The sequence below is a fragment of the Salmo salar genome, chromosome ssa14 (assembly GCF_905237065.1).
Source record: "Salmo salar chromosome ssa14, Ssal_v3.1, whole genome shotgun sequence".
Classification (NCBI taxonomy): Eukaryota; Metazoa; Chordata; class Actinopteri; order Salmoniformes; family Salmonidae; genus Salmo; species Salmo salar.
This window is the reverse complement of record NC_059455.1, coordinates 94,491,917-94,519,291: the sequence shown is the minus strand read 5'-3', so window position 1 is coordinate 94,519,291 and position 27,375 is coordinate 94,491,917. Positions and strand designations below refer to the sequence as shown.

General features: G+C 48.3%; 2 protein-coding genes across 2 annotated transcripts; both read right to left on the bottom strand.

The window, feature by feature from the left end:
* LOC106570688 (probable histone deacetylase 1-B) lies at positions 1 to 18,959 on the bottom strand. The gene is made up of 14 exons (XM_014143161.2): positions 18,677 to 18,959; positions 17,533 to 17,645; positions 16,730 to 16,847; positions 16,357 to 16,431; positions 15,991 to 16,129; positions 15,573 to 15,714; positions 15,150 to 15,242; positions 14,926 to 15,034; positions 14,081 to 14,221; positions 13,821 to 13,929; positions 6,707 to 6,837; positions 6,435 to 6,593; positions 2,599 to 2,644; positions 1 to 2,508 (listed from the first exon to the last, which is right to left on the bottom strand). Exons 1-14 carry the CDS (start codon positions 18,729 to 18,731, stop codon positions 2,481 to 2,483), a joined length of 1,458 nt encoding a protein of 485 aa, XP_013998636.1. The 5' UTR covers positions 18,732 to 18,959; the 3' UTR covers positions 1 to 2,480.
* Positions 18,960 to 24,148: 5,189 nt separating this feature from the next.
* LOC106570689 (MARCKS-related protein 1-B) lies at positions 24,149 to 27,015 on the bottom strand. The gene is made up of 2 exons (XM_014143162.2): positions 26,648 to 27,015; positions 24,149 to 25,573 (listed from the first exon to the last, which is right to left on the bottom strand). Exons 1-2 carry the CDS (start codon positions 26,732 to 26,734, stop codon positions 25,004 to 25,006), a joined length of 657 nt encoding a protein of 218 aa, XP_013998637.1. The 5' UTR covers positions 26,735 to 27,015; the 3' UTR covers positions 24,149 to 25,003.
* Positions 27,016 to 27,375: the final 360 nt, after the last annotated feature.

Below are 27,375 nucleotides of genomic sequence, written 5' to 3'. Positions count from 1 at the left end.
TCATGCACAAATTACTTCATTTAATGACTACCAAACACGGTCACTAACCAGCTTTCCACACCAGTAAAGTACAGGCCTCATGGTAAACTTTCCAAACATTGGCTAAAACAGGATATTTTAAGTTGTGGCAGTGAAGTAAACTTGTGGACCTCCCACTATAACAGGGTGGTGAGGTTGCGTTCAATGGAAGGTCTTATACTAATTACATTGGTAACCAGTTTATAATAACAATAAGGCACCTCTGGGGGTTTGATATGGCCGATATACCACGGCGGAGTGCCTGGACACAAACACCCAGAGGTGTCTTATTGTTATTATAAAAACTGGTTACCAATGTAATTAGAGCAGTAAAAATGGTTCAGGGCTCGAACCACCCAGTTTATAATTGCCTTTTGACCGTAATAGGAATCTCATTGAGGTGGGCCGAGTGGCATAATGGTGGGGGGGGGGGGTTTAACCGCAAGAGGTATGCACTCATCACAGCTTTTTAATCAGCAACATCAGTTTTATACTTGCATGGAAAATTGACAAACCAAATGATTGCCTTTATCATTTTTCAAAGAAGAACGAAGTCAATGAGAAATGTATTTTTCTTCTATAAAAGTTATTTTCACAACTGAACACCCAACCAAGCACCATATGTCACCTTACAGTAGAAAATATCAGGGGTTTAAAACGTGAGCTGGTTCCCAACGATGTAGGCTGAAGTTGCCTCTATATGCAGCTCTTGGGGATTTTCCTTGATGGGGAAGCTGAACACACCTTGTCCCAGGGATCATAAGTCAGGAGCATTACTTTCTAGACCGGGTTTTTTTGCAAACAGAATTTGACTAAAACAATTTCAAAACATTGCATACGATCACGTCTTATGTGGGAATACTTGGTGTTTTTACAGTCTTATGTCCAACAATTAATTAAAATAAATTGGGGAGGGGGCGACTACGACAAATTCAGCCTGCCAGTTGGGGAAACTCTGCCCTATGTATGACCTAATAAAAAGACATTTCAACATTGTTACTTTTAGAAATATAAAACAAGGTAAGGAAGAAGCCAGCACGGAGCGCAGTCAGAAACTAACCCTGGGAGAAGAAGAAGCCAGCACAGTCAGAAACTAACCCTGGGAGAAGAGGAAGCCAGCACAGTCAGAAACTAACCCTGGGAGAAGAGGAAGCCAGCACAGTCAGAAACTAACCCTGGGAGAAGAGGAAGCCAGCACAGTCAGAAACTAACCCTGGGAGAAGAGGAAGCCAGCACAGTCAGAAACTAACCCTGGGAGAAGAGGAAGCCAGCACAGTCAGAAACTAACCCTGGGAGAAGAGGAAGCCAGCACAGTCAGAAACTAACCCTGGGAGAAGAGGAAGCCAGCACAGTCAGAAACTAACCCTGGGAGAAGAGGAAGCCAGCACAGTCAGAAACTAACCCTGGGAGAAGAGGAAGCCAGCACAGTCAGAAACTAACCCTGGGAGAAGAGGAAGCCAGCACAGTCAGAAACTAACCCTGGGAGAAGAGGAAGCCAGTACAGTCAGAAACTAACCCTGGGAGAAGAGGAAGCCAGCACAGTCAGAAACTAACCCTGGGAGAAGAGGAAGCCAGCACAGTCAGAAACTAACCCTGGGAGAAGAGGAAGCCAGCACAGTCAGAAACTAACCCTGGGAGAAGAGGAAGCCAGCACAGTCAGAAACTAACCCTGGGAGAAGAGGAAGCCAGCACAGTCAGAAACTAACCCTGGGAGAAGAGGAAGCCAGCACAGTCAGAAACTAACCCTGGGAGAAGAGGAAGCCAGCACAGTCAGAAACTAACCCTGGGAGAAGAGGAAGCCAGCACAGTCAGAAACTAACCCTGGGAGAAGAAGGAAGCCAGTACTGGGAGAAGAGGAAGCCAGCACAGTCAGAAACTAACCCTGGGAGAAGAGGAAAACACAAATGTTGATCCATGATTTAAAATAACTTAGGGATGGTGACTATTGTTCAACTGGGAATGTTTGCAGTGGAAAGTGGATTCCTCTTCATCTGGACTGATCTGAGAAAGCAGTATGGCCTCAGTCTTTTATCAGGGGGATTTGCTTTCATCAAGTCACCTCAGATCAGTGAAAAGAGAGAGAGCGGAAATAAGGTCGAGATTCAATCCAAGCCGTGTTATAGAGCAGTGCACTAGACAGCCGACAACACACCTACAGTAACCGCCTGGAAAACGTCAGCTAGAGTAGTGTGCACACCTTGGACTGAATCCCAACCAGGCTTTTTAGACTATTGAAATGGACCCTACTGCTTTTGATTCTCAGGCTCCATAACTAACATGGTAAAAACAAATAGGTGGCAGAGACATGAGTAAAAAATAAAAATTAAAAGTGCAATTCAACACTGACACAGGCTAAAACATTTGACTGTTTGAGGAAATACTAAAACCGTGTTAAGAGAATAATTTACAGTCCATTTCGATTGCACAACTGGAAACCCATGGATACCTCTGCTGCTTCCACTTCAAGACGTCTTAGTTTCTTCTGTTGGCCTGGTGGTGAAATGAACAAATGCTAGTTGACTGGGCTCAGACTGGATCAGTTACATTTAAACTCAAGTATGTGTTGTGGTCGTGCCTCACCCTGTGGTGTCCATCTTCTCCTCTGTCTCTTTCTCCTCTTTCACATCTGGGGGAAAACAGAAAATGTCAGTGAGGCGTCGCGTCCCGGGCCAGCCAGTCAGTCAGTCAGTGAGGCGTCGCGTCCCGGGCCAGTCAGTCAGTCAGTGAGGCGTCGCGTCCCGGGCCAGTCAGTCAGTCAGTCAGTCAGTCAGTGAGGCGTCGCATCCCGGGCCAGTCAGTCAGTCAGTGAGGCGTCGCGTCCCGGGCCAGTCAGTCAGTCAGTGAGGCGTCGCGTCCCGGGCCAGTCAGTCAGTCAGTGAGGCGTCGCGTCCCGGGCCAGTCAGTCAGTCAGTGAGGCGTCGCGTCCCCGGGCGCCAGTCAGTCAGTCAGTGAGGCGTCGCGTCCCGGGCCAGCTCAGCCAGCTCAGTCAGTGAGGCGTCGCGTCCCGGGCCAGTCAGTCAGTCAGTCAGTCAGTGAGGCGTCGCGTCCCGGGCCAGTCAGTCAGTCAGTCAGTCAGTGAGGCGTCGCGTCCCGGGCCAGTCAGTCAGTCAGTGAGGCGTCGCGTCCCGGGCCAGTCAGTCAGTCAGAGGCGTCGCGTCCCGGGCCAGTCAGTCAGTCAGTGAGGCGTCGCGTCCCGGGCCAGTCAGTCAGTCAGTGAGGCGTCGCGTCCCGGGCCAGTCAGTCAGTCAGTGAGGCGTCGCGTCCCGGGCCAGTCAGTCAGTCAGTGAGGCGTCGCGTCCCGGGCCAGTCAGTCAGTCAGTGAGGCGTCGCGTCCCGGGCCAGTCAGTCAGTCAGTGAGGCGTCGCGTCCCGGGCCGGGCCAGTCAGTCAGTCAGTCAGTGAGGCGTCGCGTCCCGGGCCAGTCAGTCAGTCAGTCAGTCAGTGAGGCGTCGCGTCCCGGGCCAGTCAGTCAGTCAGTCAGTGAGGCGTCGCGTCCCGGGCCAGTCAGTCAGTCAGTCAGTGAGGCGTCGCGTCCCGGGCCAGTCAGTCAGTCAGTCAGTGAGGCGTCGCGTCCCGGGCCAGTCAGTCAGTCAGTCAGTCAGTGAGGCGTCGCGTCCCGGGCCAGTCAGTCAGTCAGTCAGTCAGTGAGGCGTCGCGTCCCGGGCCAGTCAGTCAGTGGCGTCCGTCCCGGCCAGTCAGTCAGTCAGTGAGGCGTCGCGTCCCGGGCCAGTCAGTCAGTCAGTGAGGCGTCGCGTCCCGGGCCAGTCAGTCAGTCAGTGAGGCGTCGCGTCCCGGGCCAGTCAGTCAGTCAGTGAGGCGTCGCGTCCCGGGCCAGTCAGTCAGTCAGTGAGGCGTCGCGTCCCGGGCCAGTCAGTCAGTCAGTGAGGCGTCGCGTCCCGGGCCAGTCAGTCAGTCAGTGAGGCGTCGCGTCCCGGGCCAGTCAGTCAGTCAGTGAGGCGTCGCGTCCCGGGCCAGTCAGTCAGTCAGTGAGGCGTCGCGTCCCGGGCCAGTCAGTCAGTCAGTGAGGCGTCGCGTCCCGGGCCAGTCAGTCAGTCAGTGAGGCGTCGCGTCCCGGGCCAGTCGGTCAGTCAGTGAGGCGTCGCGTCCCGGGCCAGTCAGTCAGTCAGTGAGGCGTCGCGTCCCGGGCCAGTCAGTCAGTCAGTGAGGCGTCGCGTCCCGGGCCAGTCAGTCAGTCAGTGAGGCGTCGCGTCCCGGGCCAGTCAGTCAGTCAGTGAGGCGTCGCGTCCCGGGCCAGTCAGTCAGTCAGTGAGGCGTCGCGTCCCGGGCCAGTCAGTCAGTCAGTGAGGCGTCGCGTCCCGGGCCAGTCAGTCAGTCAGTGAGGCGTCGCGTCCCGGGCCAGTCAGTCAGTCAGTGAGGCGTCGCGTCCCGGGCCAGTCAGTCAGTCAGTGAGGCGTCGCGTCCCGGGCCAGTCAGTCAGTCAGTGAGGCGTCGCGTCCCGGGCCAGTCGGTCAGTCAGTCAGTGAGGCGTCGCGTCCCGGGCCAGTCAGTCAGTCAGGCGTCGCGTCCCCGGGCCAGTCAGTCAGTCAGTCAGTGAGGCGTCGCGTCCCGGGCCAGTCAGTCAGTCAGTGAGGCGTCGCGTCCCGGGCCAGTCAGTGAGGCGTCGCGTCCCGGGCCAGTCAGTCAGTCAGTCAGTGAGGCGTCGCGTCCCGGGCCAGTCAGTCAGTCAGTCAGTGAGGCGTCGCGTCCCGGGCCAGTCAGTCAGTCAGTGAGGCGTCGCGTCCCGGGCCAGTCAGTCAGTGAGGCGTCGCGTCCCGGGCCAGTCAGTCAGTGAGGCGTCGCGTCCCGGGCCAGTCAGTCAGTCAGTCAGTGAGGCGTCGCGTCCCGGGCCAGTCAGTCAGTCAGTCAGTGAGGCGTCGCGTCCCGGGCCAGTCAGTCAGTCAGTGAGGCGTCGCGTCCCGGGCCAGTCAGTCAGTCAGTGAGGCGTCGCGTCCCGGGCCAGTCAGTCAGTCAGTGAGGCGTCGCGTCCCGGGCCAGTCAGTCAGTCAGTGAGGCGTCGCGTCCCGGGCCAGTCAGTCAGTCAGTGAGGCGTCGCGTCCCGGGCCAGTCAGTCAGTCAGTGAGGCGTCGCGTCCCGGGCCAGTCAGTCAGTCAGTGAGGCGTCGCGTCCCGGGCCAGTCAGTCAGTCAGTCAGTGAGGCGTCGCGTCCCGGGCCAGTCAGTCGTCAGTCAGTGAGGCGTCGCGTCCCGGGCCAGTCAGTCAGTCAGTCAGTCAGTGAGGCGTCGCGTCCCGGGCCAGTCAGTCAGTCAGTGAGGCGTCGCGTCCCGGGCCAGTCAGTGAGGCGTCGCGTCCCGGGCCAGTCAGTCAGTCAGTCAGTCAGTGAGGCGTCGCGTCCCGGGCCAGTCAGTCAGCCAGTCAGTCAGTGAGGCGTCGCGTCCCGGGCCAGTCAGTCAGTCAGTGAGGCGTCGCGTCCCGGGCCAGTCAGTCAGTGAGGCGTCGCGTCCCGGGCCAGTCAGTCAGTGAGGCGTCGCGTCCCGGGCCAGTCAGTCAGTCAGTGAGGCGTCGCGTCCCGGGCCAGTCAGTCAGTCAGTCAGTGAGGCGTCGCGTCCCGGGCCAGTCAGTCAGTCAGTCAGTGAGGCGTCGCGTCCCGGGCCAGTCAGTCAGTCAGTCAGTGAGGCGTCGCGTCCCGGGCCAGTCAGTCAGTCAGTCAGTGAGGCGTCGCGTCCCGGGCCAGTCAGTCAGTCAGTGAGGCGTCGCGTCCCCGGGCCAGTCAGTCAGTCAGTCAGTGAGGCGTCGCGTCCCGGGCCAGTCAGTCAGTCAGTGAGGCGTCGCGTCCCGGGCCAGTCAGTCAGCCAGTGAGGCGTCGCGTCCCGGGCCAGTCAGTCAGCCAGTGAGGCGTCGCGTCCCGGGCCAGTCAGTCAGTCAGTCAGTGAGGCGTCGCGTCCCGGGCCAGTCAGTCAGTCAGTCAGTGAGGCGTCGCGTCCCGGGCCAGTCAGTCAGTCAGTCAGTGAGGCGTCGCGTCCCGGGCCAGTCAGTCAGTCAGTGAGGCGTCGCGTCCCGGGCCAGTCAGTCAGTCAGTGAGGCGTCGCGTCCCGGGCCAGTCAGTCAGTCAGTGAGGCGTCGCGTCCCGGGCCAGTCAGTCAGTCAGTGAGGCGTCGCGTCCCGGGCCAGTCAGTCAGTCAGTGAGGCGTCGCGTCCCGGGCCAGTCAGTCAGTCAGTGAGGCGTCGCGTCCCGGGCCAGTCAGTCAGTCAGTGAGGCGTCGCGTCCCGGGCCAGTCAGTCAGTCAGTGAGGCGTCGCGTCCCGGGCCAGTCAGTCAGTCAGTGAGGCGTCGCGTCCCGGGCCAGTCAGTCAGTGAGGCGTCGCGTCCCGGGCCAGTCAGTCAGTGAGGCGTCGCGTCCCGGGCCAGTCAGTCAGTCAGTGAGGCGTCGCGTCCCGGGCCAGTCAGTGTGTTAGTTTACCTTTCTTCTCCTCTGCCTCCTTCTCTTTCTCTTCCTCAGTCTTGACTCGCTTGGTCTTCTTGTGGTTGGCAGCGTTCCTCCTTCCCCCTCCTCCCTGTCCCTCATCCTCAGAGTCAGAGAACTCCTCTTCACAAGCTATCCTCTTATCATGGGCCCGGACTACACAGGAAAAAAAACACACCCAGTTCAGTAAGAGATTCATAAACACATGTACTAAACAGTGGTGAGAGTGAGACAGTACTCTTGTTGGAGGAGCTAGTGTGTGTAGTTACTGGAGATGCGTTTGTCAGGGTCCTCGTCCTCCTCATCTCCAGAGTCCGGGTGTGGAGCGTCTTCAGGGATGGCCTGCATCTGGACCCCCGGGGCGTGGGGCAGCATACGCAGGTTCTCAAACAACCTCTGTCTGGGGAGGGAGAGATATGCTTAGTATGTACACTAACGGTCAAACGTTTTAGAACACCTACAAGGGTTTTTATTTTTACTATTTTCTACAGTGAAGACATCAAAATATATATTTTAGATTCTTCAAAGTAGCCACCCTTTGCCTTCAGAGCTTTGCACACTCTTGGCATTCTCTCAACCAGCTTCATGAGGTAGTCACCAGGAATGCAATGGTAAAGGTTAATTTGTGGAGTTTCTTTCCTTCTTAATGCATCTGAGCCAATCAGTTGTGACAAGATAGGGGGGGGTATACAGAAGATTTACCAAGTAGGGCTGTCTTCTGTATACCCCCCTACCTTGTACCAGTTGTCTCAACACAACTGATTGGCTCAGACGCATTAAGAAGGAAAGAAATTCCACATTAACTTTTACCAAGGCACACCTGTTAATTGAAATGCATTCCAGGTGACTACCTCATGAAGCTGGTAGAGAGAATGCAAAGCTGTCAAAGGCAAAGGGTGGCTATTTGAAGAACCTCAAATATATATTGATTTCTTTAACACTTTTTTGGTTACTACATGATTCCATAGTTTCTTTTTACGTAGCTTAGGCCTACTGGTTGTATGACTTGGGATCTATCGTCCCACAGTGTTTGGAGTAGGCCATTTATTTCACACAGAACGACAAGCTGACCAATAGAGTAGGTCAACTATGGTACTATGGGGGAATAGTAGATTAGACCTAGTGATTGTCTTGTTGCCTGAGGAAAAGTAACCTAAATGTGGACAGTTATTGTAACGTCTTCGGAAATCAGTAAGAAGGACGTGAGCCATTGCATCCTCTGTCAAGATGAATAACCGTGATTTCTGTCATTCTGAGAATCATGTGTGGACACCATAATTTATTTAACCAGGTAGGCTAGTTGAGAACAAGTTCTCATTTACAATTGCGACCTGGCCAAAATAAAGCAAAGCAGTTCGACACAACACAGAGTTACACATGGAGTAAAACAAACCTACAGTCAATAATATAGTAGAAAAATAAGTCTATATACAAAGTGAGCAAATGACGTGAGATAAGGGAGGTAAAGGCAAAGGCCATGGTGGCAAAGTAAATACAATATAGCAAGTAAAACACTGGAATGGTAGATTTGTAGTGGAAGAAAGTGCAAAGTAGAAATAATGGGGTACAAAGGAGCAAAATAAATAAATAAATAACAGTAGGGGAAGAGGCAGTTGTTTGGGCTAAATTATAGATGGGCTATGTACAGGTGCAGTAATCTGTGAGCTGCTCTGACAGCTGGTGCTTAAAGCTAGTGAGGGAGATAAGTGTTTCCAGTTTAGATTTGTGTAGTTCGTTCCAGTCATTGGCAGCAGAGAACTGGAAGGAGAGGCGGTCGAAGGAGGAATTGGCTTTGGGGATGACCAGAGAGATATACCTGCTGGAGCGCATGCTACAGGTGGGTGCTGCTATGGTGACCAGCGAGCTGAGATAAGGGGGAACTTTACCTAGCAGGGACTTGTAGATGATCTAGAGCCAGTGGGTTTGGCGACGAGTATAAAACGAGGGCCAGCCAACGAGAGCGTACAGGTCGCAGTGGTGGCTAGTATATAGGGCTTTCGTGACAAAACGGATGGCACTGTGATAGACTGCATCCAATTTATTGAGTAGGGTATTGGAGGCTATTTTGTAAATGACATCGCTGAAGTCCAGGATCGGTAGGATGGTCAGTTTTACGAGGGTATGTTTGGCAGCATGAGTGAAAGATGCTTTGTTGCGAAATAGGAAGCCAATTCTAGATTTCACTTTGGAGATGTTTGATGTGAGTCTGGAAGGAGAGCTTACAGTCTAACCAGACACCTAGGTATTTGTAGTTGTCCACATATTCTAAGTCAGAACCATCCAGAGTAGTGATGCTGGACGGGTGGGCAGGTGCGGGCAGCGATCGGTTGAAGAGCATGCATTTAGTTTTACTTGTATTTAAGAGCAGTTGGAGGCCACGGAAGGAGAGTTGTATGGCATTGAAGCTCGTCTGGAAGGTTGTTAAGTGTCCAAAGAAGGGCCAGAAGTGTACAGAATGGTGTCGTCTGCGTAGAGGTGGATCAGAGACTCACCAGCAGCAAGAGTGACATCATTGATGTATACAGAGAAAAGAGTCAGCCCAAGAACTGAACCCTGTGGAACCCCCATAGACCCTACCAGAGGCCCGGACAACAGGCCATCCGATTTGACACATTGAACTCTATCAGAGAAGTAGTTGGTGAACCAGGCGAGGCAATCATTTGAGAAACCAAGGCTCTTGAGTCTGCCAATGAGGTGATTGACCTGGCCAAGGCTTTCGACTCTGTCAATGAATATGGCTGCACAGTATTGTTTATCGATGGTGGTTAAGATATCATTTAGGACCTTGAGCGTGGCTGAGGTGCACTCATAACCAGCTCCGAAACCAGATTGCATAGAGGAGAAGGTGCGGTGGGATTCGAAATGGTCGGTAATCTGTTTGACTTGGCTTTCGAAGACTATAGAAAGGCAGGGTAGGATAGATATAGGTCTGTAGCAGTTTGAGTCAAGAGTGTCACCTCCTTTGAAGAGGGGGATGACCGCAGCTGCTTTCCAATCTTTGGGAATCTCAGACGACACGAAAGAGAGGTTGAACAGGCTAGTAATAGGGGTTGCATCAATTTCGGCAGATGATTTCTAAAATTAAGAGTCCAGATTGTCTAGCCCGGCTGATTTGTAGGGGTCCAGATTTTGCAGCTCTTTCAGAACATCAGCTATCTGGATTTGGGGGAAGGAGAAATGGTGAAGGCTTGGGCGAGTTGCTGTGAGGGGTGCAGTGCTGTTGACCGGGGTAGGGGTAGCCAGGTGGAAAGCATGGCCAGCCGTAGAAAAATGCTTTGTGAAAATCTCAATTATAGCAGATTTATCGGTGGTGACAGAGTTTCCTATCCTCAGTGCAGTGGGCAGCTGGGAGGAGGTGCTCTTATTCTCCAAGGACTTTACAGTGTCCCAGAACTTTTTTGAGTTTGTGTTGCAGGAAGTAAATTTCTGCTTGATAAAGCTAGCCTTGGCTTTTCTAACTTCCCTGAAAAGTTGCATATCACGGGGGCTGTTCGATGCTAATGCAGAATGCCACAGGATGTGTGTGTTGGTTAAGGGCAGTCAGGTCTGGAGAGAACCAAGGGCTATATCTGTTCCTGGTTCTAAATTTCTTGAAAGGGGCATGCTTATTTAAGATGGTGAGGAAAGCATTTAAAAAAAATAACCAGGCATCCTCTACTGACGGGATGAGGTCAATATCCTTCCAGGATACCAGGGCCAGGTCGATTAGAAAGGCTTGCTCGTTGAAATGTTTCAGGGAGCGTTTGACAGTGATGAGTGGAGGTCGTTTGACCGTTGACCCATTACCGATGCAGGCAATGATCGCTGAGATATTGGTTGAAAACAGCAGAGGTGTATTTAGAGGGCAAGTTGGTTAGGATGATATCTATGAGGGTGCCCGTGTTTACAGCTTTGGGGTTGTACTTGGTAGGTTCATTGATAATTTGTGTGAGATTGAGGGCATCAACCTTAGATTGTTGGATGGCCGGGGTGTTAAGCATGTCTCAGTTTAGGTCACCTAGCAGCACGAACTCTAAAGATAGATGGGGGGCAATCAGTTCACATATGGTGTCCAGAGGGTGGTCTATAGCAGGCGGCAACGGTGAGAGACTTGTTTTTGGAGAGGTGGATTTTTAAAAGGAGAAGTTCATTGTTTGGGTACAGAACTCTGCAGGCTCTCTCTGCAGTAGATTGCAACACCGCCCCCTTTGGCCGTTCTATCTTGTCTGAAAATGTTGCAGTTAGGGATGGAGATTTCAGAGTTTTTGGTGATCTTCCTAAGCCACGATTCAGACACGGCTAGGACATCCAGGTTGGCAGAGTGTGCTAAAGCAGTGAATAAAACAAACTTAGGGAGGAGGCTTCTAATGTTAACATGCATGAAACCAAGGCTATTACGGTTACAGAAGTCATCAAAAGCGCCTGGGGAATAGGAGTGGAGCTAGGCACTGCAGGGCCTGGATTCCCCTCTACATCGATAGAGGAGGAGTAGGATAAGGCTAAAAGCCATGAGAATTGGTCGTCTAGGACATCCGGAACAGAAAGTAAAAGGAGCAGGTTTCTGGGGGCGATAAAATAGCTTCAAGGTATAATGTACAGACAAAGGTATGGTAGGACGTGAATACAGTGGAGGTAAACATGATGAGAGAGACATTGTCTCTAGAAACATAATTGAAACCAGGTGATGTCATCGCATGTGTGGGTGGTGGAACTGAAAGGTATAATGAGCAAGGCTCGAGGCTCTACAGTGAAATAAGCCAATAAACACTAACCAGAACAGCAATGGACAAGGCATAATGGACATTTAGGAGAGGCATGCTTAGCCAAGTGATCAAAGGGGTCCAGTGAGTAGTGAGGTCGGTTGCGGTCACGGCGATTCAGACAGCTAGCCGGGCCATTGGTAGGAAGCTAGCAGAAGACAGAGGGGGGTCTGTTTTTAGCCACCTCGTGCGTATCCGTCGGTAGATTAGTGGGGTTCCGTGTGGTAGAGGGGAGCAATCCAATTGGCAAAAATAGTTTGTGGCCCAAGAAAAATTGTCCGATAGCAGCTGATAAGACAGCTAACGGTTAGCGGGCCGGCAGATGGGCGTTCAGGTTACGTCGCGACGGAGGGGCCAGTTGGATAATTCCCTCGGGGCAGATAACGTCAGTGGTCAAGTCGTGAAGACCCGATGGGGCTCCGCAGTAAAACGGGTCCGGATAGGTGATCGTAGCCCAGGAGTGGCTGATGGAACTCTTCAGCTGGCTAGCTCCGGAATAATTGATGTTAGCTCCGGGACCGACGTTAGCCAATAGTCACTCGGATAGCAGCTAGCTAGCTGCAAGATCCAGGTGTAAATGTCCAGAGCTTGCGGTAGAAATCCAGGGATATGGAGAGAAAATAGGTCCGGTATGCTCTGGTCTGAATCACGTTGTACAAAACTGGCAATTAGCTTTTCCAGCTAAAGGATAGCTGATGACAGCCAACCTCCGGCCGGCTAGCCAACCTCCGGCCGGCTAGCCAACCTCCGGCCGGCTAGCCAACCTCCGGCCGGCTAGCCAACCTCCGGCCGGCTAGCCAACCTCCGGCCGGCTAGCCAACCTCCGGCCGGGCTAGCCAACCTCCGGCCGGGCTAGCCAACCTCCGGCCGGCTAGCCAACCTCCGGCCGGCTAGCCAACCTCCGGCCGGCTAGCCAACCTCCGGCCGGCTAGCCAACCTCCGGCCGGCTAGCCAACCTCCGGCCGGCTAGCCAACCTCCGGCCGGCTAGCCAACCTCCGGCCGGCTAGCCAACCTCCGGCCGGCTAACCAACCTCCGGCCGGCTAACCAACCTCCGGCCGGCTAACCAACCTCTGGCTATTTCAGATTTGAGGTAAATACCAATTTAAAAAGAAAAAAGTTGAGGCGGGTTGCAGGAGAGTGTTTTGAAGTTGAGTTTTTAGAAAGAAATATACTGCTCAAAAAAATAAAGGGAACACTTAAACAACACATCATAGATCTGAATGAAAGAAAATCTTATGAAATACTTTTTTCTTTACATAGTTGAATGTGCTGACAACAAAATCACAAAAATAATCAATGGAAATCCAATTTATCAACCCATGGAGGTCTGGATTTGGAGTCACACTCAAAATTAAAGGGGAAAACCACACTACAGGCTGATCCAACTTTGATGTAATGTCCTTAAAACAAGTCAAAATGAGGCTCAGTAGTGTGTGTGGCCTCCACGTGCCTGTATGACCTCCCTACAACGCCTGGGCATGCTCCTGATGAGGTGGCGGATGGTCTCCTGAGGGATCTCCTCCCAGACCTGGACTAAAGCATCCGCCAACTCCTGGACAGTCTGTGGATGGAGCGAGACATGATGTCCCAGATGTGCTCAATTGGATTCAGGTCTGGGGAACGGGCGGGCCAGTCCATAGCATCAATGCCTTCCTCTTGCAGGAACTGCTGACACACTCCAGCCACATGAGGTCTAGCATTGTCTTGCATTAGGAGGAACCCAGGGCCAACCGCACCAGCATATGGTCTCACAAGGAGTCTGAGGATCTCATCTCGGTACCTAATGGCAGTCAGGCTACCTTTGGCGAGCACATGGAGGGCTGTGTGGCCCCCCAAAGAAATGCCACCCCACACCATGACTGACCCACCGCCAAACCGGTCATGCTGGAGGATGTTGCAGGCAGCAGAACGTTCTCCACGGCATCTCCAGACTCTGTCGCACAAAGGCGGAGGTAGCGGTCCTGCTGCTGGGTTGTTGCCCTCCTACGGCCTCCTCCACATCTCTTGATGTACTGGCCTGTCTCCTGGTAGCGCCTCCATGCTCTGGACACTACGCTGACAGACACAGCAAACCTTCCTGCCACAGCTCGCATTGATGTGCCATCCTGGATGAGCTGCACTACCTGAGCCACTTGTGTGGGTTGTAGACTCCGTCTCATGCTACCACTAGAGTGAAAGCACCGCCAGCATTCAAAAGTGACCAAAAGATCAGCCAGGAAGCATAGGAACTGAGAAGTGGTCTGTGGTCCCCACCTGCAGAACCACTCCTTTATTGGGGGTGTCTTGCTAATTGCCTATAATTTGCACAACAGCATGTGAAATTGATTGTCAATCAGTGTTGCTTCCTAAGTGGACAGTTTGATTTCACAGAAGTGTGATTGACTTGGAGTTACATTGTGTTGTTTAAGTGTTCCCTTTATTTTTTTGAGCAGTGTATATAAAAAGATATGCGAAGAAAATATGTAAATATATATACACACGGGACACGACAAGACGAGGACGTCTGACTGCTATGCCATAATCAGGTTACCAATGCATACGGGTCCAGTTAATGTATAGTCAAATATCCAGCACCACATTTTCCTAACAGAAACCCTGCTGTGTTGCTGTGTGGGAGTGCAGTGGCTGTCTGTGTAACTTACTTGATCTTCTCCAGGTAATCATTGGTGTTCTGGTTGGTCATGTTAGACGGGCTGATGTGGAGCTTGAAGTCAGGACCAAAGTACTCAAAGTAATCATTGTAAGGCAGCTCTGATAGGACGAGAGAGACGTTATAAAGTCAAAACGTGAAGCAGAGAGACTGAGATCTTACTCTGTTGCTTAATGGTAGAATGAGATGCGTTTGTACATACCGTGAGGTATAATGCTTGTTGTGTGTGTGTGTGTGTGTGTGTGTGTGTACCGTTAGGTATGGTGCTGTCCAGAGCCACGGCGGTCTCGTAGGTCCAGCAGCGGGCCACGTTACGGATGGTATAACCTCCACCACCCAACATCAGCAGAGGCAGGTTGAAACTCTTCATGTACTCAACACACTTAGCATGACCTGAAACGGCATCAACGTTCAAAACATTTATTGTCCATTCTTCTGGAATGGAAACGTGTCTTCATATGCATGTGGCTCACGCCTGGCAGGCAGACAGACAGACCGCCAGAGCGCCTGGCAGACAGACAGGCAGGCAGACAGACCGCCAGGCAGGCAGGCAGGCAGACCGCCAGAGCGCCAGGCAGGCAGGCAGCAGACCGCCAGAGCGCCAGGCAGGCAGGCAGACAGACCGCCAGGCAGACAGACAGACAGACCGCCAGGCAGACAGACAGACAGACAGACCGCCAGGCAGACAGACCGCCAGGCAGGCAGGCAGGCAGACCGCCAGGCAGGCAGGCAGACAGACCGCCAGGCAGGCAGACCGCCAGGCAGGCAGACCGCCAGGCAGGCAGGCAGACAGACCGCCAGGCAGGCAGACCGCCAGACCGCCAGGCAGGCAGACCGCCAGAGCGCCAGGCAGGCAGGCAGACAGACCGCCAGGCAGGCAGACAGACAGACCGCCAGGCAGACAGAGCGCCAGGCAGGCAGACAGACAGAGCGCCAGGCAGGCAGACAGTATACTAAACAAGCCTACACATTAATACCAACACCGTTGGAGCAGTATCATTGAGACAAAAAAAAAAAAGTTAACTACAATTATTCCAGTCTTACTGTACACCACACGTCACCTGAAAACACAAAGTGTTGAGTAAAATGTGTGTTACCTTTGATGGTCAGGTTGAAGCAGCCAAGCCTGTCTCCTGAGAGAGAGTCCGCTCCACACTGTAACACTACAGCACTGGGCTGAAACATCTCCATCACTTTAGCCATCACCTAGCAACACACACACACACACACACACACACATTGATTACAAAAATTAAAAAAAAGTTACCTTGTGTGTTTGTGTGGAACCAAAACACAGAATGACTTGCAGCAGGAGACTTACAGGTTTGAAGATGGCTTCATAAGACTCGTCGTCGATGCCGTCTCTGAGAGGGTAGTTTACAGCATAGTACTTCCCCTTCCCTGCTCCAATGTCCTAAAAAAACAACACACCTTATTGTACATTCTGGAATAGAGAAATGACTGAAATATAGGCAGACAATCCAACACTGAAGAAGGAAGTGTAATCATACACAAAGGAACACACTGAAATATACTTCCCTTATTTCTGACTCCCCCACACACTCACCCTCAGGTCTCCTGTGCCTGGGAAGTATTCTCCCAGAGCGCGCGCACACACACACACACACCACCTCAGGTCTCCTGTGCCTGGGAAGTATTCTCCCAGAGCACACACACACACACACACACACACACAGGTCTCCTGTGCCTGGGAAGTATTCTCCCAGAGCGCACACACACTCACCCTCAGGTCTCCTGTGCCTGGGAAGTATTCTCCATACTTGTGGAAGGAGACAGTCATGACCCGGTCTGTGGTGAAGAAAGCCTCTTCCACTCCGTCTCCATGGTGAATGTCGATGTCTATGTACAACACCCTCTGGTGGTACCTGATAGGACAGACGAGGAAACTCATTACAAACTTTACAATATTGTTAAATCATCAGGTATCCTATGGAAAGAAGAAGGGCCACAGTCAGGTTGTCACACCAGAAGTGAATGGTTATCTGTAGGAGGAACATATATGGTGGAGTCAATTAACGTTGGATATGAACCAGGGGGCTTGGAATGTTACTGTGTGAGGGAAAGGCAATCACATGTTTGTGGTCACTGATAAGGATGGAGAGCAGTGAGGACCGGGGGGGCGGCACACAAAGGGCTCTTACTTGAGCAGCTCCAGGATGGCGAGGACTATGTCGTTGACGTAGCAGAACCCAGAGGCCTCAGACTTCTTGGCGTGATGGAGTCCTCCGGCCCAGTTGATGGCGATGTCCGTCTGCTGCTTGTTCAGCTTCACTGCCCCCGCTACACACACAGAGAGGACAGAGACAGTCAATAAGGAGCGAGAGAGGACAGAGACAGTCAATAAGGAGCGAGAGAGAGGACAGAGACAGTCAATAAGGAGCGAGAGAGAGGACAGAGACAGTCAATAAGGAGCGAGAGAGAGGACAGAGACAGTCAATAAGGAGCGAGAGAGAGGACAGAGACAGTCAATAAGGAGCGAGACAAACGAGAGAGGAGATGAGACTTACCGACAGAGCCTCCCGTTGAGAGCTGACAGAACTCAAACAGGCCATCAAACACTGGGCAGTCCTCTCCTACATTAACTGTTACAGAACAGCAAGGATAGAAGACATTCATTTGAGATTTGATTGAATCCTGCACATTTGTTCCAATGCATAAAGCACTACCTAAACAGATGTGAGTGTGGAGTACAGTCTAAAGTCAGCTCAACATTAGCCCATATGAAAACGTATGGCAAACAAGTTATTAAAACGTATGGCAAACAAGTTATTAAAACGTATGGCAAACTTTGGTTTTGGGGTGAACTATCCCTTAAAAAAAAAAAAACACATAGGGCGCCCCACCTAAACAATGCTAGGGGAAACACTGTCTGCTACTTACATCTCTGCATCTGCTTGCTGTGTTCTGACATGTTGTCCGGCCGGATGGAACGCAGGAACTTGATGTAGTCGTCACTGTGGTACTTGGTCATCTCCTCTCCATTGGCCTTGTGAGGTCTCTGGAGGACAGAGGAAACCATAAGGTCTGAAAATGTCAGTTTTAAAAGTCGAAAACTCCACCATTACCTGGTTGCTAAAAACGGTCCCCTAATTTCAGCTTATATTTTCAATAACCCAAAATATATGGAAGGTCAGAAAACTTGTCGTCCACAACTATCCATCTAGATCTTTATAAGTCTATAGGACTTTGGAACAGCTCCACTATACAGAAAGTTACTTTGGACCTGTAGTGTATAAGTGTGTTGAAGAATTAGGAGTCCACTCGTATCAGCTTCAGTCCTATACCATATATTTATATCATGTTTTTATTTAACTAGGCAAGTCAGTTATGAGAAGAAGAAAAATTCTTATTTACAATGACTGCCTACCACGGCCAAACCCTAACGACACTGGGCCAATTGTGCGCCGCCCTATGGGGGACTCCCAATCACGACCGGTTATGATACAGCCTGGAATCGAACCAGGGTCTGTAGTGACACCTCTAGCACTGAGATGCAGTGCCTTAGACCGCTGCGCCATCCTCTATAGACCCATCTCTTGGCCACGTACTGAAAAGTAACGCTTTGGCTTATTTGATGCTTGGGATTCTTTTTTTAAATATGGTTAATGTGTGCATCACTAACAGGATGTTTGTAAAAAAATAAATAAAATAGTGTATAAATCCCCTGTAGCTGTTATACTTACATATATCTCCATCTTCCTGTACAGCCCATAGTTGAGCAGGAGGTTGTGGGTCATACGGATCCTGTGGGGTTTCATGGGATGACCCTGGCCATAGTAATAATTCCCGACGTCGCCTGGGGGAAGAGGAAATGAGGTTTAGACAAACTACTGAGAGACAACAAAACCACATTTCTCTCCCCTAGCCTCAGAGATAGGGTATGTAACTCTGTTCTTAACATGTGTCATTTAGCTGTATGCGCTTATCCAGAGCGACTTAACAGGAACAATAAGGGCACCGACTGACTTTTCACCTGGTCGCCTCTGGGATTCGAACCAGCAACCTTTCGATGACTGGCCTTCCAAGGCTCTTAACCGCTAGGCTAACTGTCGCTTTAAGTGCCGGCTTTTGTTCCAGGCTAGCACTATCACGCCTGAATCACACATGCAGCCTGGTAGCTTACACAGCACGAAACACAAATTATAATAGTAATCAAATGGCCAGCCTCTGAAAAGTGATCTGAATCTCCATGGACGACACAGGCTCAAATTACTGGATCACCACACACACACACACACACACACACTTGACTATACAACACCGCTAGCTACATGATAACCCCACTTTACTAAACAAATGGTGTAGCTAAATAAGAAGAGGCAGTTTGTGATTCAAAGACTCATTCCTAACCATCCCTAGTTTTCTTTCTGCAAACTAGACAGTTACTAGCTAGCTAGCGAGCTAAAGACATTAGCTAGCTAGCCTAGTTGCCGCAAATTAAAAGCATCAACTTGCTAGCTAGCGAGCTAGCTATCGGCAATTCAGCTAATTGAAAAATAATAAAAACGATAATCTCAGGTTGCTTTGGCTAGCTAACCAAAACCTTATTCCTAACCAGGTAACGTTCGCTAGCTAGCAACTAACTTAGCTAGCAAGCTAACCACTCGGCAGCTACAGTAACGTTAGCTAGCTAGCAACTAACTTAGCTAGCAAGCTAACCACTCGGCAGCTACAGTAACGTTAGCTAGCTAGCAGCTAACTCGCCTACGGCACTTCTTTCAAGGTGGAACAACAACAAAAAAATCCCTTTTATCGAGCACCAAATCCTCGCCAATACAATAAATAATATTGCAGACAACACTTAAGCTACATAACATTAAATCTTACCATCATAATAATAGCAAACTTTCTTCTTTGTTCCTCCTGCAGACGAGAGCGCCATTTTACTCCAATTAGCACAGCGCAGTTCTTTGTGTCCACACGGGATAATTTACACTGTCGTCTCGTCCAATCACCGAGGCCTGCTGGGCTCGAAGGCGTTGTTTCCTGTCTGCACTGTTCACTGCTCTGTGGTGCCAGAGATGTGCTTCTAACAAGCTTTCAACAATATGTGGAATAAATACATGCTCATATAAATTCCTCATATTGCTGTATGATGAACGACAAAAAAAAAGTTGTTCCACCTACACTGCAAGACTAACGATCTTGCGCATAATCGACACATTCCTTGTGAAATGATCTTGCACAATATTGTTTCTCTCACATTGAGCTGTATATTGTGGTACATGGGCAAAATGATGATGGTGATGATAGTCTAGTACATTAACCTTTATACATCATTTTTAATAGTTCAACTTTTAGCCACCAGATGGTTCCACTGTACTACAATAAGCTAAATCTGCTCAGCTTTGCATGTGTGTGTTGCTTATAAAAAAGCTTCCCACAGTTTCAAACTATAGTCCTACTATCTCTGGCATTATACCTATCTGAACAACAGCATACATGTTCGCTACCCAACCCTTCTTAAAGGGGAAGTTCAGTATCGGTGCTGAAATCATCCTGGCATAAGTGACATAAATGGTCTGCTTTATTTTTTGGAACTCAGTCTGGGTCTCAATATGTGTTTCTATTGTTATTTCAGTCACCGACAGTCACTCTGCTGTAAAATTTAACAGTTTATGTCTCTGCCTCCATGTCAAAATCAAAACAAATCAAATTATATTCGGCACATGGGCCGAATACAACCTTACCATGAAACGCTTACTTACAAGCCCTCAACCAACAATGCAGATTTTTTTTAAAGTAAATAAAAGTAAAAATTAAATATAAATAAAGAATAAACTAAAGTAATAAAAAAAAACAAAAAAAACAACACAATAAAATATTAATAACGAGGCTAAAGTGTGGGGGTACAGGTTAGTCAAGGTAATTGAGGTAATATGTACATGTAGGTAGTTGTAAAGTGACTATGCATAGATAATAAACAGCGAGTAGCAGCAGCGTAAAAATGGGGATCAATGCAAATAGTCAGGGTGGCCATTTCATTAACTGTTCAGCAGTCTTATGGCTTGGGGGGAGAAGCCCGGTAAGGAGCCTTTTGGACCTACACTTGGCGCTCCGGTACCGCTTGTCGTGCGGCAGCAGAGAGAACATTCTCTCAGACACAACAATTTCTCCTGGCTTACCAACCATCACAGTGTTTTATATTCCGTACTGTTTAAGACTTTTAAAGTTTCAGATATTTCATCAATCTCATTCAACTGTAATTTTATTAATTTAATGTTGTAGTATCAAGCGACCTCAAGCATGCATTCGTATAAAGTGAGTGATGACAAACACAAGTGCAGTTGGCATTGAATAACCCATTATGTTGCATAGTGTTGTTGTGTTCTTTTAGTTTCTTTGCCTCCTTGTTATTTTTTCACAATAGTCGACATCAAAGATGATGTGGAGAATAATCCTCTGTCTAAGTTGTGTTTCACCTGTCACCCCCCCCCACCCCCCCACCAGGTGTGTCACCCTGATCTGTTTCACCTGCGTTTCCTGAAGTTTGTTTTCTAGTCTTCCGGTTCTGACCTTTCTATCTGTCCTGAGCCTGCCTGCCGTTCTGTCCCTGATTGACTATGCCTTGGATTCCGAACCTCCGCCTGCCCTCGACCTGCCCTCGACCTGACCCTTTAATATCATAATTATTCTGAGAGTAGAACTATCCACCTCCTATGTCTGCATCTGGGTCATATCCTGAATCGTGATTTGTTTAAAATGTGCGTCTGATATGATTGATAAAATCTTCTTACAATTTTTACAAATATACCGTTTTAATTAATTAGATAATGATGCGGTTCTATATGAAAACTCTCTTCCTCGATAGTCCAAGTAAACTAGTACTAACGACCTCATCCACAGTAGTAAACTAGTACTAACGACCTCATCCACAGTAGTAAACTAGTACTAACGACCTCATCCACAGTAGTAAACTAGTACCTAACGACCTCATCCACAGTAGTAAACTAGTACCTAATGACCTCATCCACAGTAATAAGCTACTATCTAATGACCTCATCCACAGTAATAAACTAGTATCTAATGACCTCATCCACAGTAGTAAGCTACCTAATGACCTCATCCACAGTAGTAAGCTACCTAACGACCTCATCCACAGTAGTAGGCTAGTACCTAACGACCTCATCCACAGTAGTAGGCTAGTACCTAACGACCTCATCCACAGTAGTAAACTAGTACCTAACGACCTCATCCACAGTAGTAGGCTAGTACCTAACGACTTCATCCACAGTAGTAGGCTAGACCCTAACGACCTCATCCACAGTAGTAGGCTAGTACCTAACGACTTCATCCACAGTAGTAGGCTAGACCCTAACGACCTCATCCACAGTAGTAGGCTAGACCCTAACGACCTCATCCACAGTAGTAGGCTAGTACCTAACGACCTCATCCACAGTAGTAGGCTAGACCCTAACGACCTCATCCACAGTAGTAGGCTAGACCCTAACGACCTCATCCACAGTAGTAGGCTAGTACCTAACGACCTCATCCACAGTAGTAGGCTAGACCCTAACGACCTCATCCACAGTAGTAGGCTAGACCCTAACGACCTCATCCACAGTAGTAGGCTAGACCCTAACGACCTCATCCACAGTAGTAAGCTGTCTAACAACCTCATTCACGTATTCACAAATTGTCAGTTCAGTGATTAGAGTAATAGACTTTGTGAGTTCGACAAATGCCTCTGCAATCTGTGCAAAATGGCTGAAGCAACTGTGGATGGCTGAACACAAATGTGGAGTTACATCCGTGTTTGAATAATTCATCATTGTTTGAAGGCTGGGATGACTAGAAATAACTCTGATCTCAACTCATCATATCACCATGTGAACTAGGTCAGTGGGCGTATCCCCAATGGCACCCTATTCCCCATAGGACTCTGGTCCAAATTAGTGCACTACATACAGTATAGTGAATAGGATGTCATTTGGGATGCAAACCTACAACCAACCGTGATCAGGATCAACGATTTAGAGTTCAACAAATTCAATTGAATTAACTTTATTATTAAGGAAGAATACATGAGGAGAAGTTATTTCTTATATGATTAAAATGTTTTTAGATTTAAGGAGGTATTTAAGTCCTTAGCAATGACGTCTTGAGAGATGCTGTCACTACAGAGGTTACAGAGGTCACAGGGATAATGTGGGTGCATGCAAGGATCATTGGCTGCTTTCCAATTCTCTATCATTTTCCAGAAGTGTGCACTTGTTCCGTTCACTACTTATTACAAATCTAAAAGCATTGGTTTGGTGGAGGCGTGGGCTTCTTAGGCCAGTCATTTCCTTTCAACACAGTGAAGGGTAGTGAACAAGTGCACACTTTGGGAAGAAGGAGAGACAAAAAGGTACATAGGGAGAATCTCAATTGCATTTCCTTGACTCCTCACATCCTTCCTTCTCAAAACACATTGGTGGAGAAGGTCAGAGGGAAGTCCCTCTAACTATCTTATCCAATATGTCTTTGAAAAGGAGGTGAGAGAGGACGTGAGGAGTCAAGAAAAAATATAATGAGATTGTGCCATAGCCCTAGAATGTAGCATCATGGGGTGGATCTCAATACTCTGCAGTAGTCTCTCCTCTCCATCAGCACTTACCAATACTCCATCAAAACTTCTTCTCTGTGCGAACTAATAGCCTATGTCTAAAATGATGACAAATTAGGTATTGTCCACTCTTGTTTTCAGTTGTAAGTGGTTTACTACTATGTGTGATTGGTTGATTACATATTTCATTCGTCAGGCTTGTCAAGAATGTCAGGCTTTCTCTTAGCTGGACATTAATCTAGGGATTGTGGACTATGAGAAGTCTAAAACATATCAATGTGCTCTTACAAGAATCACATTCCTATCGGAAAATGTAATGTAACTGATTGATTCTTAGAATTGGAAAGCACATTGTACACTGTACAAAAATATAAACACAACATGTGAAGTGTTGGTCCCACGTTTGATGAGCTGATATAAAAGATCCCAGAAGTGTTCCAGATGCTCAAAAAGAATATTTCTTTCAAATTTTGTGGACACATTTGTTTACATCCCTGTTAGTGAGCATTTCTCCTTTGCCAAGATAATCGATCCATCTGACAGATGTGGCATATCAAGAAATTGATTAAACAGCATGATTATTACACAGGTACACCTTGTGCTGGGGGCAATAAAAGGCCTCTCTAAAATGTGCAGTTTTGTCACAAAACACAATGCCACAGATGTCTCAAGTTTTGAGGGAGCGTGCAATTGGCATGCTGACTGCAGGAATGTCCACCAGAGCTCTTGCGAGATAATGTAATGTTCCTTTCTCTACCATAAGCCGCCTCCAATGTCGTTTTAGAGAATTTGGCAGTACGTTCAACTGGCCTCTCACAACCGCAGTGGATGGTGTCGTGTGGGCGAGCGCTTTGCTGATGTCAACGTTGTGAACAGAGTGCCCCATGGTGGAGGTGGGGTTATGATATTGGCAGGCATAAGTACAAAAAACAAAATGCATGAAATGAAATGAAATGTATGCATTCACTACTGTAAGTCGCTCTGGATAAGAGCGTCTGCTAAATGACTAAAATGTAAATGTAAGCTACGGACAACGAACACAATTGCATTTTATTGATGGCAATTTGAATACAGTGATACCGTGACGATATCCTGAGGCCCATTGTCGTGCCATTCATCCGCCGCCATCACCTCATGTTCCAGCATGATAATGCACAGCCCCATGTCTCAAGGATCTGTACACAATTCCTGGTAGCTGAAAATGTCCCAGTTTTTCCATGGCCTGCATACTCACCAGACATGTCACATTGAGCATGTTTGGGATGCTCTGGATCGATGTGTACGACACCGTGTTCCAGTTCCCGCCAATGTCTAACAACTTCGCACAGCCCTTGAAGAAGAGTAGGACAACATTCCACAGGCCTCAATCAACAGTCTGATCAACTCTATGTGAAGGAGATGTGTCGCGCTGCATGAGGCAAATGGTGGTCACACCAGATACTGACTGGTTTTCTGATCCACGCCCCTACCTTTTTCTGTGACCAACAGATCCATCTCTGTATTCCCAGTCATGTGAAAATCCATAGATTAGGGCCTAATGAATTTATTTCAATTGACTGATTTCCTTCTATAAACTTTGTAAAGGCTTTGAAATTGTTGCATGTTGTGTTTATCGTTTTTTGTTCAGTATAAAGGAATGTTTATGACCACAATAAACAGTTAATCCTAATGTTGTTATCCCCCCAGCCAGCGCGCGCTGTACTACTAAATCACACTTCCCACCTAAAAATAACAATCTCCATACAACAATGGGCAGGTTTTGGTGACCAACATTTATTTACCATTTCCAACTTTAGAATAAAACCATAAACATCTGTCAACATTAGCAAAATAAAGAACAGAATCAGTCCAATGTATTTACAGAGACCATCAAGCAAGAGTCAGGCTTACACACCACAAACAGATCAACAACTCTGCTTTGTTTTAAAACTGCAACAGTGAACATAGCAAGCTATATTGTTCTTCTTTTTTCCTCTCTCTTTTTTTAATTTTTTATAGCCAAGATAAAAATCTAAACTTATTGATTTCTTCTTCTTTAAAACAAAACAAGACATAGCTTCTCTGAATCTTTAAAATGTTTCTCTATTGTAACACCACAAAATACTTCAAATTTTGGGTTAAAATATAGGAATGTATAAAGTTGGCAAGTCTTTTTTTGTTTATTTCTTGTTTATTTTTTATTTTATTTCATGTGGTGGTTGGTTGGTGTCCTATCCTATCTAGCTTGTTCGCGTTGATGCATCTTTTTGAGCTGGGTGTTTTGAGAAAGACATGTCAACTCAACTCCCATCCATAACTGTGTCTTCCACTCTCCCCGATGTCCCACAGCAATCAGCACATAACACTAACAGGTTCAGATGTCTCGCTGTAACCAGGGGTCGTAACCAGGGAAGTGAACTAGTGAATCTAGTCTGTCATCTTGTTACCATGACAAAAGTGGCACGAAGGAGTCTCTCACATAAATGTGTATATATTTACATATACATATATCTATACATATGTATACATATACACATATATAAATATATATATATATATAACTCAATTTTTTCTCTCTCTCTCTCTTGAAAAACAGTTCACAGTCCTTGTTGTGGGTAAAGATACAATCACTCTGCTTTCTGTTGGGAGGGGGCTGCTGCCGTGGGAGTCGAGCTGGTCTCCTCTGTTGGTTTGGTGGGCTCTGGGGCAGGAGCAGCGGCAGCCGCCTCCTTCACCTCCACCTTCACCTCCTCCTTAGGAGCCTCCTTCACCTCCTCAGCTTTAGCCTGCACCTCCTCTGCCTTAGGGGCATCTGTAGCAGGAGCAGCAGCCTCCTCCTTCACCACCTCCTCTTTCTTCTCCTCCGAAGCCACAGCGGCTCCGTTCTCAGCTGGTTTCTCCTCAGCGGGAGCGGCCGCCGCCTCCTCCTCCTTCACCACCTCCTCTTTCTTGGTCTTCTTCAGTTTCAGTTTGAAGTTGAATGATTTCTTCAGGGAGAACTTCTTCTTCTTCTTGGGGATATCCTTGGCGGCGGCCTCACCTTCCGGTTTGGCGGCCTCCTTGTCGGCGGCTGGCGCTGGCTCGATGGCGTCCCCTCCTGCGCCCGCCTCGGGCTCCTTGGCGGCGTCAGTGGAACCGTTGGTGGCGGCCGTCTCTGTGGCAGAGACGTCACCGTTGGACTTGACATGGCCATTCTCCTAGGAGGGAAGGAGGGAAAAATGAAGGAACAAAATTACAGGATGGTTATAAATAAAGAAAATACAATTCAATTAATAAAGAAAATACAATTTACATTTGATTTTTCCACTGTGACTCAAACACAAGCATCAACACATTGAGATATATAACGACAATTCGTCGTGCTCATCAATTAACCACCGTGTCGCTCAAAAGCCGACGCCTTGTAGAACCACCAGAAAACGACAGGCGGCGACGGTGCCACATCGCACACAGGGGTATCTTTTCAATAAAGACCTGGACCAGGCGATGAAAAAAAACTATCAATTATATATTTTTTTTAAAAGGCCAATGAAACCGATGATGCATTGACAAAAAAATGTACATTAATTTCACAAGGTGAATATGTGATTTATGTCGATTTTGCATTTGTCTATAAAATAACGTTTTACAGTCACTGATCGAGACATGTCTAGACTCGCCGGTTCTGAGGGGCTGCAACTTCATCCATCATGGATGGGCTGCATAAATTCGGTGTGATTAGATTGACATCCACTGTTAAAAACGCTGCTTTTAAATCCATAATTCACAAATTGTCTCTGATATTTTATGCATGAGGGGTAGCTTGTCTACGTGCGTCCTCGCCTTTCCAACCCTCCCCTCCATGGCACATGTATCAAATACACGGGTTTGGAACCGTAACCGACTGAGACTAGCTAGAACCTCGCATAGTTAACGGTGGCATATGCTCCCGGTCCAAACCCAGAATTAACTACGTTATTTTAGATATTATGTGTATTTTTTTTGGTTCTTTCTCAAACAGCAGATCACGGATTTAGCAGCAAACACGTTGTCAGTTTCAATCTAGTGTTCGTAACTAGCCAGCTGTCACTGGTGACCATGTTGGCCACAAACCTTTGACTAAAACCAAGATGCAGATTTATTCTCGGGGAAAAAAAATATAATCGAAACAGACCAACCTCGTTTTTAAATTAAATAGCAACATTATATACCACATAAAATATTTACTAAGCTACTTTTAGTTAGTTGAGTAAAGGGTGTGCTGTCTGGTGGGATGAGAGAGCGTTTCATACCTGTCCGTTAGTTTTGACGGTAACCGCGTCCGCGGCAGCAGCTTTCGCCTCCACTACTACCTCTCCTTTGGACGCTTGGGAACCCATCGTTGTTCGGTGTTTTTAAAGAAAATTTCAAAGGGAAAAACAAAAACAAAAAGTGGTCTCAATTTAATCCAGCCCCGCGCAGTGTTATGGATCCAATGGCAACAGAAAAGAAAGGCGATCGTGTAATTTTGGAGGGGGGGAGGGGGGAATCCTTTGAAGCAAGAATAGCTCGTTTCTTCGCACTTCAACCTGTCGCTCCCGTAGAAGGATACCCACTAGTTTCAGATGTGGCTGAACGCAGCGCTTCAATATACACCAAGATACCACCAACAGGCGTGGTCACACGACTCTATCCAATCATGAGCACCTTTATGACTTCTCTCCGCCCTCTTCAAGAGACTCTAAAACGTTTTCTCTCCCACATCATATTCCAATGGTCTCTCTCTCTCTCTCTCTCTAACATCATATTCCAATGGTCTCTCTCTCTCTCTCTCTCTCTCTCTCTCTCTCTCTCTCTAACATCATATTCTAATGGTCTCTCTCTCTCTCCAACATCATATTCCAATGGTCTCTCTCTCTCTCTCTCTCTCTCTAACATCATATTCCAATGGTCTCTCTCTCTCTCCAACATCATATTCCAATGGTCTCTCTCTCTCTAACATCATATTCCAATGGTCTCTCTCTCTCCAACATCATATTCC

Coding starts and splice junctions, on each gene's coding strand:
- LOC106570689 (XM_014143162.2), bottom strand. CDS start 26,734: ATGGGTTCCCAAGCGTCCAAAGGAGAGGTAGTAGTGGAGGCGAAAGCT. Junction 25,574..26,647: donor CCGTCAAAACTAACGGACAG/GTATGAAACGCT, acceptor CTTCCCTCCTAG/GAGAATGGCCATGTCAAGTC.
- LOC106570688 (XM_014143161.2), bottom strand. CDS start 18,731: ATGGCGCTCTCGTCTGCAGGAGGAACAAAGAAGAAAGTTTGCTATTAT. Junction 16,130..16,356: donor CTCAACGGGAGGCTCTGTCG/GTAAGTCTCATC, acceptor CTGTGTGTGTAG/CGGGGGCAGTGAAGCTGAAC. Junction 15,243..15,572: donor CAGGCACAGGAGACCTGAGG/GTGAGTGTGTGT, acceptor TTGTTTTTTTAG/GACATTGGAGCAGGGAAGGG.